General features: G+C 35.4%; 1 protein-coding gene across 1 annotated transcript; it reads left to right on the top strand.

Annotated features, from left to right (window-relative positions):
* Positions 1–1,326: 1,326 nt before the first annotated feature.
* Positions 1,327–11,429, top strand: LOC140241977 (LHFPL tetraspan subfamily member 3 protein-like). Its single transcript, XM_072321724.1, has 3 exons — positions 1,327–2,001; positions 9,080–9,325; positions 9,868–11,429. The coding sequence occupies exons 1-3, from the start codon at positions 1,557–1,559 to the stop codon at positions 10,170–10,172; spliced, it is 996 nt and encodes a 331-aa protein (XP_072177825.1). The 5' UTR covers positions 1,327–1,556; the 3' UTR covers positions 10,173–11,429.
* Positions 11,430–15,142: the final 3,713 nt, after the last annotated feature.

Genomic DNA, 15,142 nt, shown 5'->3' with positions numbered 1-15,142 from the left:
CCTCTAATTCTTCACTTTGTCTGAAGATCGGGTCAAACTAACCTCACCTTTGTCACCCAGTAAGTCAAATTTTTACAATATCCAATTTAGACTAGTGTCGCTCAGTCTCCTGAACTATATCCATTTTGATGAGAATCGTTACGTCATCAGTTCGGCTTATCGTCTAAATCAACAAATTAATCTGTCTAGCGGATCCGGGTTACTTTACACCTAATCGGTATTTTTGTTATGCGTTTTTCTCCTTTTCCTATCTATTTTGTCGTCTTCTTCTTGTGTATTTCTTTGTCTCTGCTGCACTTTGCAGTTTCGTTGTGCGATTGGGTAAAATGCACAAGGGTTACACATTGTTATTTTGCTATTCATGTGACATGTTTTCATCGATTTTATTGCAAAAAACGTAGATAATTGGGTAAAATACACAAGGGTTGCACGCTATTATTTGGTATTCATGTGACATGTTTTCGTCGATTTTATTGCAAAAAAGTAGCACGATTTGCTTGATTCTGAAAAACAAATCGCAACCTAGGATAGGTTGAAGAATTATTACATATCGAACGAATTTTTGAAATATTTTGCGACATCTATCATTTTCATTTTCCTTTAAGATCTGATATTCACATAGCTGCTGATGATGCAATGAGGCAAGAAAAAAACAAACAACCAAAAACGAGTAGACCCAAATGATAGAGATTCTTTTTTTTTAATCTTATTTGTTTTTTGTTTTTTTCTAGTTCACATGTGATCTAAATAACAAAATAGCGCATTGTTCAGAAGGGGTAAATTTCTAATAATATTCGACGGTTGTAGGGCCTACAATTATGAATTTCTTTCTAGGAAAGTGCTTCTTATGGAGATATGTTACATGGATTTAAGTTGCCGTCATCTTGATACTATACATTGTACTACGTTCAGTTTTCAAGTAAGTGTGTGCATGTGTGTGTGTGTTTCGATTTCTTTCTTTAATTTTTTTATGTCGTTTTTTTTTTTCCATTTTGTTTGAGATTACAATCAAGCATCTCTGTGTTTGACCCCTAGAGCATGCATGGGTAAGCTTTGACCGGGAATTGTATCTGGTACACACCGCTATATGCACCCTCCTCCCTCTTATAGGGGCCCTTACCCACCTACTTAGCATGACAATAGATCCAAAGAATGCCATAATAACTGTTCTCACGCACGAAGGCCTGCCAAACTTTGAAGGCTGTACAATATACTGCAGCTGACTATGGTCACACAGCTTGCTAAGTAAACACAGACACCTTCTGCGCACCGTTCATACAGTTTGAGCGATGCATGCACTGGGTGTTTGTTCTCTCCTGATAGCTGAATCACCTGTCTGCAGTTCCTTTTTTGAGCAGATGGAGTGTTATACAGCACAGGTTTGCAGCAGAGTGCAAGAAACACCATGAGAGTCCGTGGCGGTATACATTCATGAATGTGTGAGATTGTAATGAAGGCTGGCTGATCGCGGATTCTTCGAACTTCATTCGTAACACTAATAACGAGAAGCCTTGAATTGTTGCTGAGAATAGGAGCACGGCGCTAAACTGTTGAAAATGGCGAACGAACAAACGAAAGAAGAGACTTATGCTTACTATTATCACACAAACTACATCAGAAATGCCCGTGCTATCGCCATTGCTTGGGCCATCTTCACGCTGTGTTTTTTCATCATCATGCTGGTTGTGTTCTTCCAGCCCTACTGGCTGGGGGATGGACCCAATGCCCGGGGTGTAGGCTACTTTGGCCTCTACCAGTACTGCGTCAGTTATAGTACCACTGGGGAGCTTTCTTGCGTCGGAGGAGTGGTGGATTACAGCGGGATTGGCCAGGGGCCCGATAATGACACTGTGGCCCCGATGGCGGCTGCAACTTTCTTCGTCGGATTTGCCGCCTTGTTCGTGGCTTTATCCATCGTAGCGATGCTCCTCTTCCTCTGTAAGTCGCCATGCAAGACGGGCACCGTTTTCTTCATCTGCGGCACACTGCAACTATGTGCAGGTATGTCACACCTCTCTACTGATGACTGTTAAGTACTTCATCATCAAAATAAATATCATCTAATTTATGTTGGCTTTATCTCACATTACAAGTTCAAGGATTTTTTTTTTTTTAGCAACAAAAATATTTATATATCTACCTTAGATGTGCAGTATATGTCCAGGGTGCAGTTCTTTTCTATATGATTCAAGTACAAAAGAAAGCATTTAAAATGATCTGTAATGCAGGGGCGTATCAAGGAATTCCATAAAGGGGAAGCGCCTTTACAAAATTAAAGGGGGGTACACACACCCCCCACACATTTTTCTTTTTATTTCTTTTGTTTTAACAAAAAATAGAGAGGGGGCGCACGCCTGGTGCACCCCCTCTGGATCCGCCACTGTAATGGGCCATTTCATAGACAAAATATTTTGTATGTATGTGAATAAACATATTATGCATGCATATACACTGTGTATATATATACAAGTGTATATATATATATATATATATTAGATTATATACACTGTATACAGTCGTATACGTATATATATATATATATATATATGTACAGTCTGTTGCTCTACACATATAATATGTGTGTGTGTGTATCTGTGAGAATATAACATAATATAGACTCTATAGACAATATTGTCTGCTAAAAGTGTCATCAAACCACCAGTACACTGCTTTTCCATAGATTTACAGTGAGAATGAGGTCATATTGATTCATAACATTCTGTTTTAATTATATAAGTCTATAAGAATGGATGCCACGGGGAAAAAAAAAAGCTTCTTTAATTTCATACAAGAAAATTGTAATGTTTTGCTTCAAAAGTAAAAATTATGATACAAAAATGCACATAATGTAAGCATTTACCTGATGATAATGCACATTTCTTATCCACGATCAGTATATGTACAGTATGTACAGTTGACTCCCATGATAATGAAATCCTAGTGGCTGGCAGTTATCTTTCATTATATTGAAATTTCATTATTACCAAAAAATAAATAAATAAAGATAAAACTAGAGAGCTAAAAATGTAGGGGCGAAATCTTACTTTGGTATTTTACTATCATACAATGTACATGTGTGCAATGTATTTCTACACCATGAATCTCATGGATCACCAAATGTTTCGTACAGTTAGATACAATGCATTGTGGGGCATCCAGTTCTTTTGATTTTTAATGTCTTTACAATGTACATGTCAAAAACCTCACAAAGGGTTCTAATGACAACTAAAAAACTCCTAAACACCCTCCTGGAGGTTTGTTTGTGTGTGTGTTGTTTTTGTGTGTGTGTGTGTGTGTTTGTGTTTATGCATTGTAAAATAATAAAATAGTGAAGTTCATGCTTGGCATGTACATACTTTATACACAATGTACTGTACATTAAAATAAAACAAAATTTCAGTATTCCTGTTAGTCAAGTTAAGTTATAAATTACAAGAATACAGTGCTCTATATCACACATTTATAGACACAACAGTTGAGTTTTATGTGTAAATTATACATGGTAGTACCAGATACACATTTTTAACTCTTTTGAGCACACAAACAAAATGACATTGATGTAGGCAGATACAGTGTTTTTGTATTTTGTTCTTAAACACAAGCTGATGGGACTGGGGATCACCTGTCTCTATCATTTTCTGCCGGTCCTACATTAACAAACAAGGTCAATCACGACAATTAATTATGTAACGTCTGTCCTTGCAAGTTAAAGAGTGAAAACATGGAGAACCTTGCATTCTGAAAGCTGACATACATCATGCACAATTGGGTGGGCTGGAATTGGGTGGGCCAGTCCTACTTATTGATAGCAAACTCCAAGCTCAGTTTAGGGGCGTGTAGAGGTTTGCGGGTACACATCATACATCATACCTATTGAAACCTTGTCATGTGGGTAGTTCAAAGGTCAAATGGAAGCAGGAGAAAGACATCATACTTCCTACTGTACCAGTCATCAGTCATTCTAGGAATAAATAGCAACAGTGTACTTTGACTGAGAGCAACTTGAGATGAGATCACCTGTTAAAGAAATAAAAGTAGCTCCATGCTTTGAAAATAGAACTACATGTTGACAGTGCTTTGTTTTCTTCAGCTATATACCTACATACCATTATATCATTTCACATAATGTATACAGCTGTAGTATTTTATAGACTTTCTCATTTTATAGAGACAATGCTAATGTACAGTTTGACCTGTAAAGAAAAACAGTGTGGTATATAATAGTAGAGAAAAAGACTTAAAGGCATCGTATAGTTTTGGTTGAGACCTAATTTCAGGTTTCTAACATTTTTTGGTGAGATAATGAGAAACCTTTTATGAAATATGAAAGTGCATGTAATTTTATGAGGAATTCAATCTTTATTTGATGAAAATTGGTTTTGAAATGGCCGAGATATCAAAAAAGAGCTATTCTAATAAAGTGTGGGACCCACACTTTATCACGATCACTTTGTTTTGTACTTTGTTTTTTTGATGTTTCAGTCATTCCAACCCCGATTTCCATCAAGTAAACTTTGAATTCCTCTTAAAATGGTATGCTCTGTACTATATCATAAGTGTTTTCTTGGTATCTCGCAAATAGTTAATAGCCCAATTCTCATCTCCACCAATACTATACCATCCCTTTAAATTGGCTCTTATTTGTTAAGAGGCACAGTACATGTACATGTGGATATGATTTATCCCTCCCCTCTTTGATCATTCTAGCTCTAAATCATTATATGAGAACAGTGTCATTATGCCACTAACATTCTCTGGATCATCCTTGTATGTACAATGTACTGTATGAATATGACAATGTCCCTAGAAGGATGTTGTATTGGTGCAGGTCTCCTTTATGTGTTCAAATGAAAGATATCTTATTTTCTTTTACATAATTGTGTGTAATGTTAGCTACGACCACAGCCCGACCAGTTTGAATGTTATGATATATTTAACAGTTTAGGTGCAGTCATCATTTCACAATCATAACAAAGACCCTCAATGTTGGGTGTAACAGCGGAGTTTTGCAGTTTGATGGTTCAGTGATTTTAGAATCATCATATGACAGGGCTGAATAAGCAGATGATTTTAAATACATACAATGTAACAACCATATAAAGCATTTCAATGCGAAAACAGATACTGGTAAATGTCATTTTAAAAGTGTTTTCTGTAAGGTCATCAAACATTTTTTCCATGGTACTGCACTACAAAATTGTAAATTTGTAGTTACATAACACAGGGCTTGCCCACTAACCCATCTTCAATACTGGTTCAAACCTTAAATATAGGCCTACTGGTCCTGTACTTTTTTTTTTTTTTTCAGCAGGTCCCAACAATGTTATTTTTGTTATCAATTTTACTTGCCATGTTGGACTAACAAATTTAGCTATCCCTGAGAAGTTGCTGGTCCGACAATGATTTTTACTGGCCTGGGACCGTCGGACCATAAGTGCCATTGTTCAGCGTTGCATAGCAGCGTAGCATAGCAAGAAACATTTTTTAAGGCATTGTAAATACAATCATCTTTATATTTCAATTACTTTCTTTGTCTTTCAGCACCTTCCATCTCAAATATCCCAAGTTGATAAAATCAGTTTTTGCATTTAAACTATGTGTACAGTGTATATACAGTATGTGTGTACACCAGTTTTACAATGTATGCATTTTGATACTGTAAACATACATGTACAACATAATACAATATCACCCTGAAAAATTACAAACATTGTGTGTATATATTATGTGTGAATTTTATTCATTATATCATTTTTGTGCATATGGTGCTATCATACGTAGATCTACAAATACTCGTATACAATTGCACATGTACATTTGTAATACCTACATACCAGTTATGATTGTAGTGTCTGTAATGTGATCATTTACAACCATACATGTAGCAGAATGAAATTAAAATCTCAGTTGCTTTGCATATTGGCATACAAACATAATGGCAGATGAAGATAGGGAGGGAGCAAGAGAGAAAAAGAGAAAAGGAGGAGGATAAAGATAAGCATACATGTGTAAATTGCATTTCCTTTCTTATCAAAAACAGAAATTAGAAAAGTAATTTGAGAAGTACTTGAGTGAAAGGTATTCTGATTAAGGCAAGAACAGCTTTGAATTTTATTTGATGACTTTGAGAATTATTTTCCCTTTAATTTTCATATCGGTTTCTTATTTAAATTGAGGTAATGTGTAGTTCATTCATGTTTAACTCCAGGTATATTGATAACATGCCTTTATTGTTTTAGGTTGTGCTTGTTTTCTTCACATGTCCATGTACAATGTGTGGAATCTTTAATCACCATGAATTTGAAAAACCTCGTCCAAAGGGGAAGCCACACAAATCCATACATTAATTTCTCTTTCAAGATTATAATTGGCAAGGGTGAAACTATTGGTTTGCACAGTTTGACTCCGGTAGTGTCAGTACGGTGTAAAGGTTACACTCAATATTGCTGTGGATTGTGAGTGGGGATATATTGCTGTGAAAAAAACTCGCAAGTGCATTCAGGCAGAAATTTGCAATTCAGTGAATAGTCTTCAAAAGGTGTGGGCAATCAGTCTCCTTTGTTCAACAGCTACTGGGTTCAAAGGGCAGTACGTGGCATTCTGAAGTCAGATAAACTATCAATGCTTTGCTATACAGTACGCGATGCTCAATCCATTTACGTTGTATACATACGTCATTTTGAATGACAGAGTGTATGTTTGTTTGAATCATTAGCAAACCTACTTGATTTCATGAAGTATACCTTTTGTCAGAGAGCAAGTTTTTAACTCTTTGCAAACTTTGTGACTTGTATTAGGCTGATGGAATGTTTTAAGTCTAGATACACTGCAGATACAGTTGTATTGTAGTGAGAACATAATTTCTTCAGGAAGTTTCCATTTTTGTGAAAGTTTTAAATTGCTGAAGTACAGTGTACATGTACATGTACATATTTTGCTTAACTTTGCAGCCATTTTGATTTACTTGCTACAAGGAATATAAAGAAATTTCAGTGTTACAATGCATGTACAAGAAAGAAAAGGAAGTATTTTCACCAAAAGCTATTGCCCAATCAAAATTTAATTTCATCATTGTGCACATAGAAATTGTTATAAACACAAAGTCAGTATCAATACCATAATAGGCATAACTTGAATGATGTACATTGTACTTATTCATTGCACATTTATTATACACCTGTATGTGACTTGAGGAGAAGATGGCTGTACATTGAAGTAATATATTTTTGTTACTTTACTTGACAAAACTTTTCATGCTATGCATAAAAAACAAAGTTATGTCCAGAATCGATTTGAGAGTAAGTACTGGTATCTTTTTTTATAACATGTACATTTGTAGGCAAATTATATATCAACTGGCAAAATGGAGCTGTTTGTATTCAAAATAGAGTGAAGTCATTAAAAGTGTTTGTCAATTGTGTTTACTATGTGAACATTTACAGACAGATACTTCCTCATTTCATATGCAGTCATATCCTTGGAAAAAAGTTTGTTTGGCCAAACTGGTTTATTTTGTCTTGTTATATAATATCTATGACTAGTCTCATTTGATAAACAAAACAAGTGCCACTGTTGTCTTTAAGCAGTATTGTTTGAATGCAAATGCATTTACACCGAAACACTTATCCACAATGCTGGACTCTGATCTTTGAAGATCAGCCAAGTTTGATTTAAAACTTGTCCATTTTTATACATATACAAAGCATTTACTTGCAATTTTCATTGCTGCTTGCTTAGAACTTTATGGTTGTAACAGTCCTACATTGTACATGTAGTCCTCTGCAGTACAAACAGTACGCTACAGATCATCATGTTGAAGATCAAGTTTGGTGAACAGGGTTGATCCTTTGAATTATATCTCACTTATAGTGGGGGTGAAGTCCAATATTTGCTGAAATCATCGTACCATAGACTTCTCCCACTGGCACTGCACACAGTAGCTCTTAATGGATCATTCAACATTGATATGGAATATTAATCACACCCACTATAACATATGTACAGAGCTGCCATCGGTATTCACAAATGAAGTGCTATGGCAAGTCTTGGATGTAGTGTTTGTACATGTGCTATGGGATGTTTGATAATATGTGCCTGTTATGATCCGTATTCCCAATAACCATGTATGCAGTATCCATCGTTACAAATGATGTGTTATGATTGTGACTGTATAACATAAAACATATAATATCATATATCTAAGTAATATATGCAACTTTAACATATAAAAAATGGTTATTTAAATTTTTCCATTACCTATAGTCTTGTACATGTATGTTTATACTGAAGCAAAGGCCTATATTATAACATACATTTGTCATCATGTATTGATCACATGATGATGTATTCGAAGATAAAAGCAACAATCCTATTTTGCATTAGGTACTCACTGGTCCTGAGCGATACTGGCTGCAGTGCATTAAAATGAAAAAAAAAAAAAAAACAACAATCAGGGCTATTCATTTGTTCTTGTAATATGTTTTGTCTGTTTCAGGTTTCTTAAGTGTATGTTTTTTTTTTGCTTTTTTTCTTGAAATGACGTGACAGGTAAAATAAACGAAGGTATCTGTTATTTTTTGCTTGTTTTGTAAAATGGTTCCACAAAGTAACATTCCTAAAGCAGGTAATATGCAAGAAAAATATATTTAAATGTTTGACTTCTTCAAAAACAACTGCTCAATTGGTTTTGAATTACAGTATGGTATGTTGTAAACCTTAATAATATGCATTGTGATTCAAAAATAGCTTTCTGTTACCCTTCATTTTCTCTTTCAATCACTTGCAGACATGTGATTTCTTTATTCAGGGCTCAATATTAGCGGTGGTCCAGTGGCCCAATCAGGCAACTAAGATTCAAAGTAGATTATTATGCTTCCTCCACCAAACTGTCAGATTAAAAGTTAGTGTCAAGCCCTGCTTTACCAGTTTTACCTCATCAAGTTTTTTTTTTTTTTCTGACTTGAAATTACTGCAGACGCTTTGTTAGAAATATATTTAGTTACTATCAAAGATTAATTTGCATTTGCACATATCTCATTGCATTCACTTTTGCATCTCTTTCCTTTTGATCTCTTCTCAGGTATCTTCCTTCTCCTTGGAATCCTCATCTACCCAAGCGGCTGGGATAAGCACTCTGCCTACCGGGCCCTGTGTGGGGAAACTATCTCCTACACTAACACCGCAGGCTGTGAGCTGAGATGGGTGTTCTACCTCGCCATCATCGCCGTTTTCGATGCCTTCATCCTGGCCGTCCTTGCCTACATCCTGGCCAGCAAGCAGGGGAAGCTCTACATGGACATGCACTTTTCTGATTACTACAAGAACAGTAAGAAATCTTTAATTCTTGTCCATTCCATTTGACACACAGCTCACTTTTGGGATTCTTTCAACAAGTAACAAGTAACTACATTCAGCAAGTGCTGTATGTATGTTGACTTTAAAAACTTCTTGCTTAAGGAGAACAGAGTGCCCATGCACTTTTGATACATATCTTAATTTCAGAGATTTATGTTTTCTTCAGTTTTATGTTAAGCTGTAATGATGTACCAATGTGACCATCACTGGGGGGGGGGGGGGACTGGTGTGCTTAATTGCATCACAGCACCTTTAATCTTACAGTATATCTTGAATCAGCCAAGTTCTTTCTGTTTTGCCAATCCGATATCTTTTCATTTTAACTACAGTACATCAAGTGCAAATCTGTATGAGGCTGTAGGAACACTCAGGGGATTACTCTCACTGAAGAAAATCAGATGTGTTATGTACCAATCTTTATATTTCTACCTAATATCTTTATCATGTGCAACATAAAGTGAGAGTTGAAACTAATACATGTAGTTCATCTTTTGGTATTTTTACTGTTCGTAGGTAACGGTGTTCACGCCAAGCCCAAGAAACATGGCACTGTTAACTCTACGATCTTCAACACTTACCCCGCTGTCCGCGAGAGCAACCGACCCCGCATCAATGGATCTCTCAGCAAAGATGAAGCTGATGGTGGCAGCATACCCATGGTAGAGGACGGAACATACGCCAAGGTAAGGCCGCGCTCCCTGCGTGACGGGAACAGCGCTGGTGCCGCAGATGATGAGATGTCGAGCACAACGCGTAGTTCGAAAAGCGGAGGAAAGTCAACGAAGAAGTCCAACAGGGAACACGACCTCACAATTTAGATTCTGATGGGAGTGCTGCTTGTAGGAGGCACCATGGATATATTTGTGTCTCTACAGACTCTTGTTGGCTTGAATACTTCGATCTACAAAGTGTATTTAATAGTTTCAAGTTTATATGCAGCCTACACTTCTGTAGGAGATGCCAATTATTCTTCCAGTGAACGACATATCTGTATTTTTAGGAGCTGAAGATAAACGTTTATGTAGAGTTATGTAAAGTTTTTTGTACTTCATACACCTACATTGTCAGATAAAGTGTCACGGTCTTCTTCCGGAAAGCTTTGGAAGTGAGGAGCAGTGTTGTTGGTTGTGTATTTTACTCATGTCTCAACCTTGTTTCAGATATCCGTATCAAAAATTTGATTAGCGGCCTTCTACAAGAAATTTTGATTGACCAGAACTATACTGTAGTCAGAAAATGATGCTGAACCTACCTGTATAAGTTGGAGGAGTTTTAACAGCGGTATACTTGGCAAGTATTAGTCTGTACTGAATTTAAACAACAATCATATTTGCAAACTGCGCTGTATGGCTGACAAGAATACATGTAGGTGGTTCTTGTAGGAACTCAATATGATTGAACATTATGACATTGATCATAGCTATAACCTGAAAACTGCAAGGGATTGCTTCAGTGACCATTTCAGAGAAATTATGTGTCACTGCTCCGTGAATTTCATCTTGGAAAGTGAAATATGAAATTGATTGCCTTGTACACTATATTTCATGTAGCCAGTGCATGACTTGACAACTCATGTGTGAATACAGCTAGTGACTCTAAGCACTGCTTATTTTATTTTTCTTATTTTCTGTGTAACTACAGAATAAATCGAGGTAAGAGACGGGATTGGTGTGTTTTCACAGATAAAACATACCTCAACCTTTACAAGTACAAATAAAGCTTGTGATACAGATTTTGTTCAGGCAGTACACTTAACTTCAAACATTTCTTAATTAGTTTGAAGCATGCAAGATTTGATTGACACTTGTTGCAAATCATGAACTTTATAATGCACATCTACAAATACATTAAATCACACCCAAACATGTTTTCTTTGTCTTTATGAATAATGCTGTAGTGTTATTTATATTGCAATGTTCTTAAGATTTATGGTAAGATCAGCGCCTTGATTCTGAAAAGTGATTATTGTTTAAGACTGTATTTATAGCACTTTAGTTCCCCAAAGCAGCAGGTGAACCTGATACATTGTGGATTTTAACTTTAAAAATATATGTATTTTGCAAGAGATGTGTGTGAGGCAGGAACACATTTTTTTTTTTTTTTTTTTGTAATCAACTTTGATATATTCTGATGAAAGGAGCTGACTTTATTCTTACATCAAAATCAAGTACACTGCATATTTGACTCTTTCTGTAGAGTGAGTTGAATAAAAAATTGAAATTAGAATTGACATGAAATGTGACTATAGTCAAATATGAATAACATAAAAATCTTGAGTGTTATGATAATGTACATGTACAGTACTTCTTCCACAAAAATGTACAATTTGTATGTGTATTCTTATAGAAATAATGTGTTGCACACAGACAACGAAAGTTACACGAGTTAAAGAGGTAAGGGATGGTGTTACTGCGGATTGTACAGTTTATTTAAAGAGCAGTGGTAGTGATGGCCAAGCTATAGTTCTTGAATATTCATTTTCTTACTCTAGATAGAAGAAACTAATCTGTACCAAAGAAGGCATTTTCTTTCATTCGTGTCAGCTGTACAGTACTTGGGATAAACTATGGTTATTTCATGTCGTATGTACTACATGCATTGTATGATGTTACTCTCACAAACACACACAATCACACCTGAGTAAATCATATATTTTGGAAACTGCATGTACAAATTGTATCAACTCTAGACATATTGACATATAATGTCACAGATAAGATTTCTTTCAATATTTTAATGTTATAATGGTCTATGAATAGTTTGAATACTGTTTTTTATTTCAGTGCTTGCTCAAAAGCTTTAATGAAGTAGGTATTTGCACTGTTACAAGACATGGATCATAATGCCTACACTAACTGTTTTGTGGGTGTCAAGATTGGGGCAGGGGAAAAAATTATGATAACCCAAAATAACCAAACATGTGTTGACTCCAAATGAGGACAGAGACAATGCTTCAACTAGCCTGCATTGTATATGCATATGTCTGATCTGTCTCTCCAGATATTTGTGAGATGTACAGTATATTGTACATTGTAAATCTGTGCCTTGAAATTATGTGTATGTGCCAGAAAAAAAGAAGAAGAAGAAATGTCGAGAAGAGATTGTAATCTGGAGAAGAAAATTTGTAGAACATTGCCTATTTTTGTACACAAGTGACTGCACATGTATTTTCGTACTGTAGATGTCAAGTTATTGTTCTGAATTTGAATATTTTGAATTTTAATGCCAGTATGTGTGTACTGTAAAATGTTCATACAGCTGTAATTTGCCAACAATGAATGAAATGTACAAGTGTATACATGGAATAGTTTCAAGTAGGATTTTGTTGTTGTTGTTGTTGTTGTTGTTGTTGTTTGGCAAAGTTAGGATCGGCAAGCTTATGTGCACATAAACAAAATGGTCAACAACAAAATGTACCAGTGCATGTAAATCTCATGTACATTTGTATATTGCCAATAATGAATTGCAACTGTAGATTTTGGTCATATTACTTTTTGTTATGTTTTGGTTCTACCGGTAATTCAATTACAGCATATCACATTAAGTGAGCGCACTAAACTTGATCATAGAATCTCCTCTCTGCTCAAGTGTTAGAAGTAGCTTTCTCACCATCAATAATGCTAGTATCTGTGCATGTCCACTGAAGACATGGCCTCTGCTGAATTATAAAGGTGTTACTGTACATGTGCTACAGTGTTGTTGACCAATACAAATTGGACATGCATTAGTCATGCATTCAGTGCAGTATAACCACTAAAAACTTGGAAAGGTCTTGGCATGGGCATGTGGATATACAGCTTACTGTTACACAATAAGAGTGTGTATCCCTTATTTGTTTGTGAAACCTGTTTACGTGAAGCAGGTAGTTTTGTTTATACTGCGATGGAAACATACAGTATATACCAGATAACATCTCATGTGTTGTGATGGTAATGGTGATTTAATTCTTAGAGGAGTTTATGTAGCAGTAATTCAGGAATACATGCTAAGCAAACACCCAGAAGGTGTTTTATTGTTGACATCATATACCTTTTCCTAGATGAATTGTGTGTGTGTGTGTGTGTGTGTGTATGTGTGTGTGTGTGTGTCTGTTTGTGTGTGTAATTTAACTTAACAAAATAAATATCAGTATTGTACATATATCTTAATATTACACAAATACTAAAATGGAAAAAATAGAAGTAGAAAATAAATAAAATAAAATTGAAATATGGTCATTAAAGCAAATAGGACTATGATCAGATAAATCATGTAACTGACAGTTATAATAATATTGACAGAAATAAAATATTTAAATGTGCAGTTCTTATCTATAAGTTGTCCAAAATCTACCAACTTTCGTTGCACCCTGTATAGTAGATGCTTGCCATTGTATATGATATGTGAGATGCACTTGCTTTGACATTTAAAAATTCATGCAGGTATCTCACTCAAAAATTGTGTAGGCTCTTAGTTTTGCTTCATGCATAAATTCTATCAGAGGTCAGTTTCAGGCTACTGCCAAATAAACACAGGGGTCATTTTAGCAAGCCTGAATTCACTACAAACTCAACTACATGCCGTCTGTGAGCAAACATGTCTTTATTAGTTGTCATTGCACCTGATCATTGCTCCATCATTGAGGTTCGTTTTACAGAAAACAATTCCTGCATCGGGTCCCTGTAGTGATCGAAGTGACTTCATTGAGTGTATTCTTAACACAGCAGAACAAAGGTTAGACTTCAACAAGGAACCACCTATTAGTGCAAATAGCAAAGAGGTGATAAAAGCCAGAAGATATTTGAATACAAACATTGTGCATTTGCCAATTCAGTTATATGGAGCGTAGATCATGTGGATTGACAACCAAAAAGTCAGTGAGGGGGGGAATCCCATCATAATGTATATCAATAATGGGAATTGAAATGGATAGAAAAGTCATTAAACTATAATAGTATTGTAATGACCTGACATCCCTGCATTACTGAAGGCATTCCATTTGCAGATGAGACAAAAAAAAAAAAAAAAAACCTCAGCCAGTGTCAGCTTTAGTGCTGCAAAATAATTCTAAAATGTGAGTTTATAATAGGAATAGAAACAACCAATGTAAAATGTTAATCAGTAGGGCCTACAATATAATCAATGTTCAGTATCGTTGACATACAATGTGTGAACAATAGTTAAAATAAAATTGTTTCAAGAATAAACCATTTGCAGTTGTGGTTTATTGAGAAAATAGTGATGTCTACTTAGGCTTACAGTAGATTTTAGGCTTTAATGCAAAATTTTTATATAGTGAGATGGTTTGTGATACAACTGACTTACACACATGCATCCATTCAATGTGATAACTCGAAACATTTTTTACAATTACTGCTTAGCAATGGTACACAATACCTTTGAAAAAGTAACCTTTTTTTAAAAGAACATGACATACATACAATTTCATTAACTGAACATCAATACCAGAGCTGCCAATTCCAGTCTCCCTTACATGTAGGCCTATTTTGCAGGAGGCTTCCTGAAATTTAATGCCAGTATATATATCTACACATCTTCAACAAATAGAAACAAACCAAACAAAGAAACAAACTAACTAACAAACGATAACAACCGTATACTGACTTCCCTGAATTGGGGATCCCTTTTCACTCTTTTGAGATGCGTGCAAACTCACAAATACTTTCCTGAGTGTTTTTTTTTTTTTTTAACCAGCCTCCTTTTGATGGTTGAATTTTGGAAATCCTGGAATACATTTCATTCGTTTTATGTTTATGTATGTTTCTATATACGTGAATAGAGTCCGACA

The sequence above is a fragment of the Diadema setosum genome, chromosome 2 (assembly GCF_964275005.1).
Source record: "Diadema setosum chromosome 2, eeDiaSeto1, whole genome shotgun sequence".
Classification (NCBI taxonomy): Eukaryota; Metazoa; Echinodermata; class Echinoidea; order Diadematoida; family Diadematidae; genus Diadema; species Diadema setosum.
Note: the sequence above shows the minus strand (reverse complement) of the source record. Positions and strands in the feature narration are given on the sequence as shown.

Coding starts and splice junctions, on each gene's coding strand:
- LOC140241977 (XM_072321724.1), top strand. CDS start 1,557: ATGGCGAACGAACAAACGAAAGAAGAGACTTATGCTTACTATTATCAC. Junction 2,002..9,079: donor CACACTGCAACTATGTGCAG/GTATGTCACACC, acceptor ATCTCTTCTCAG/GTATCTTCCTTCTCCTTGGA. Junction 9,326..9,867: donor TTCTGATTACTACAAGAACA/GTAAGAAATCTT, acceptor TACTGTTCGTAG/GTAACGGTGTTCACGCCAAG.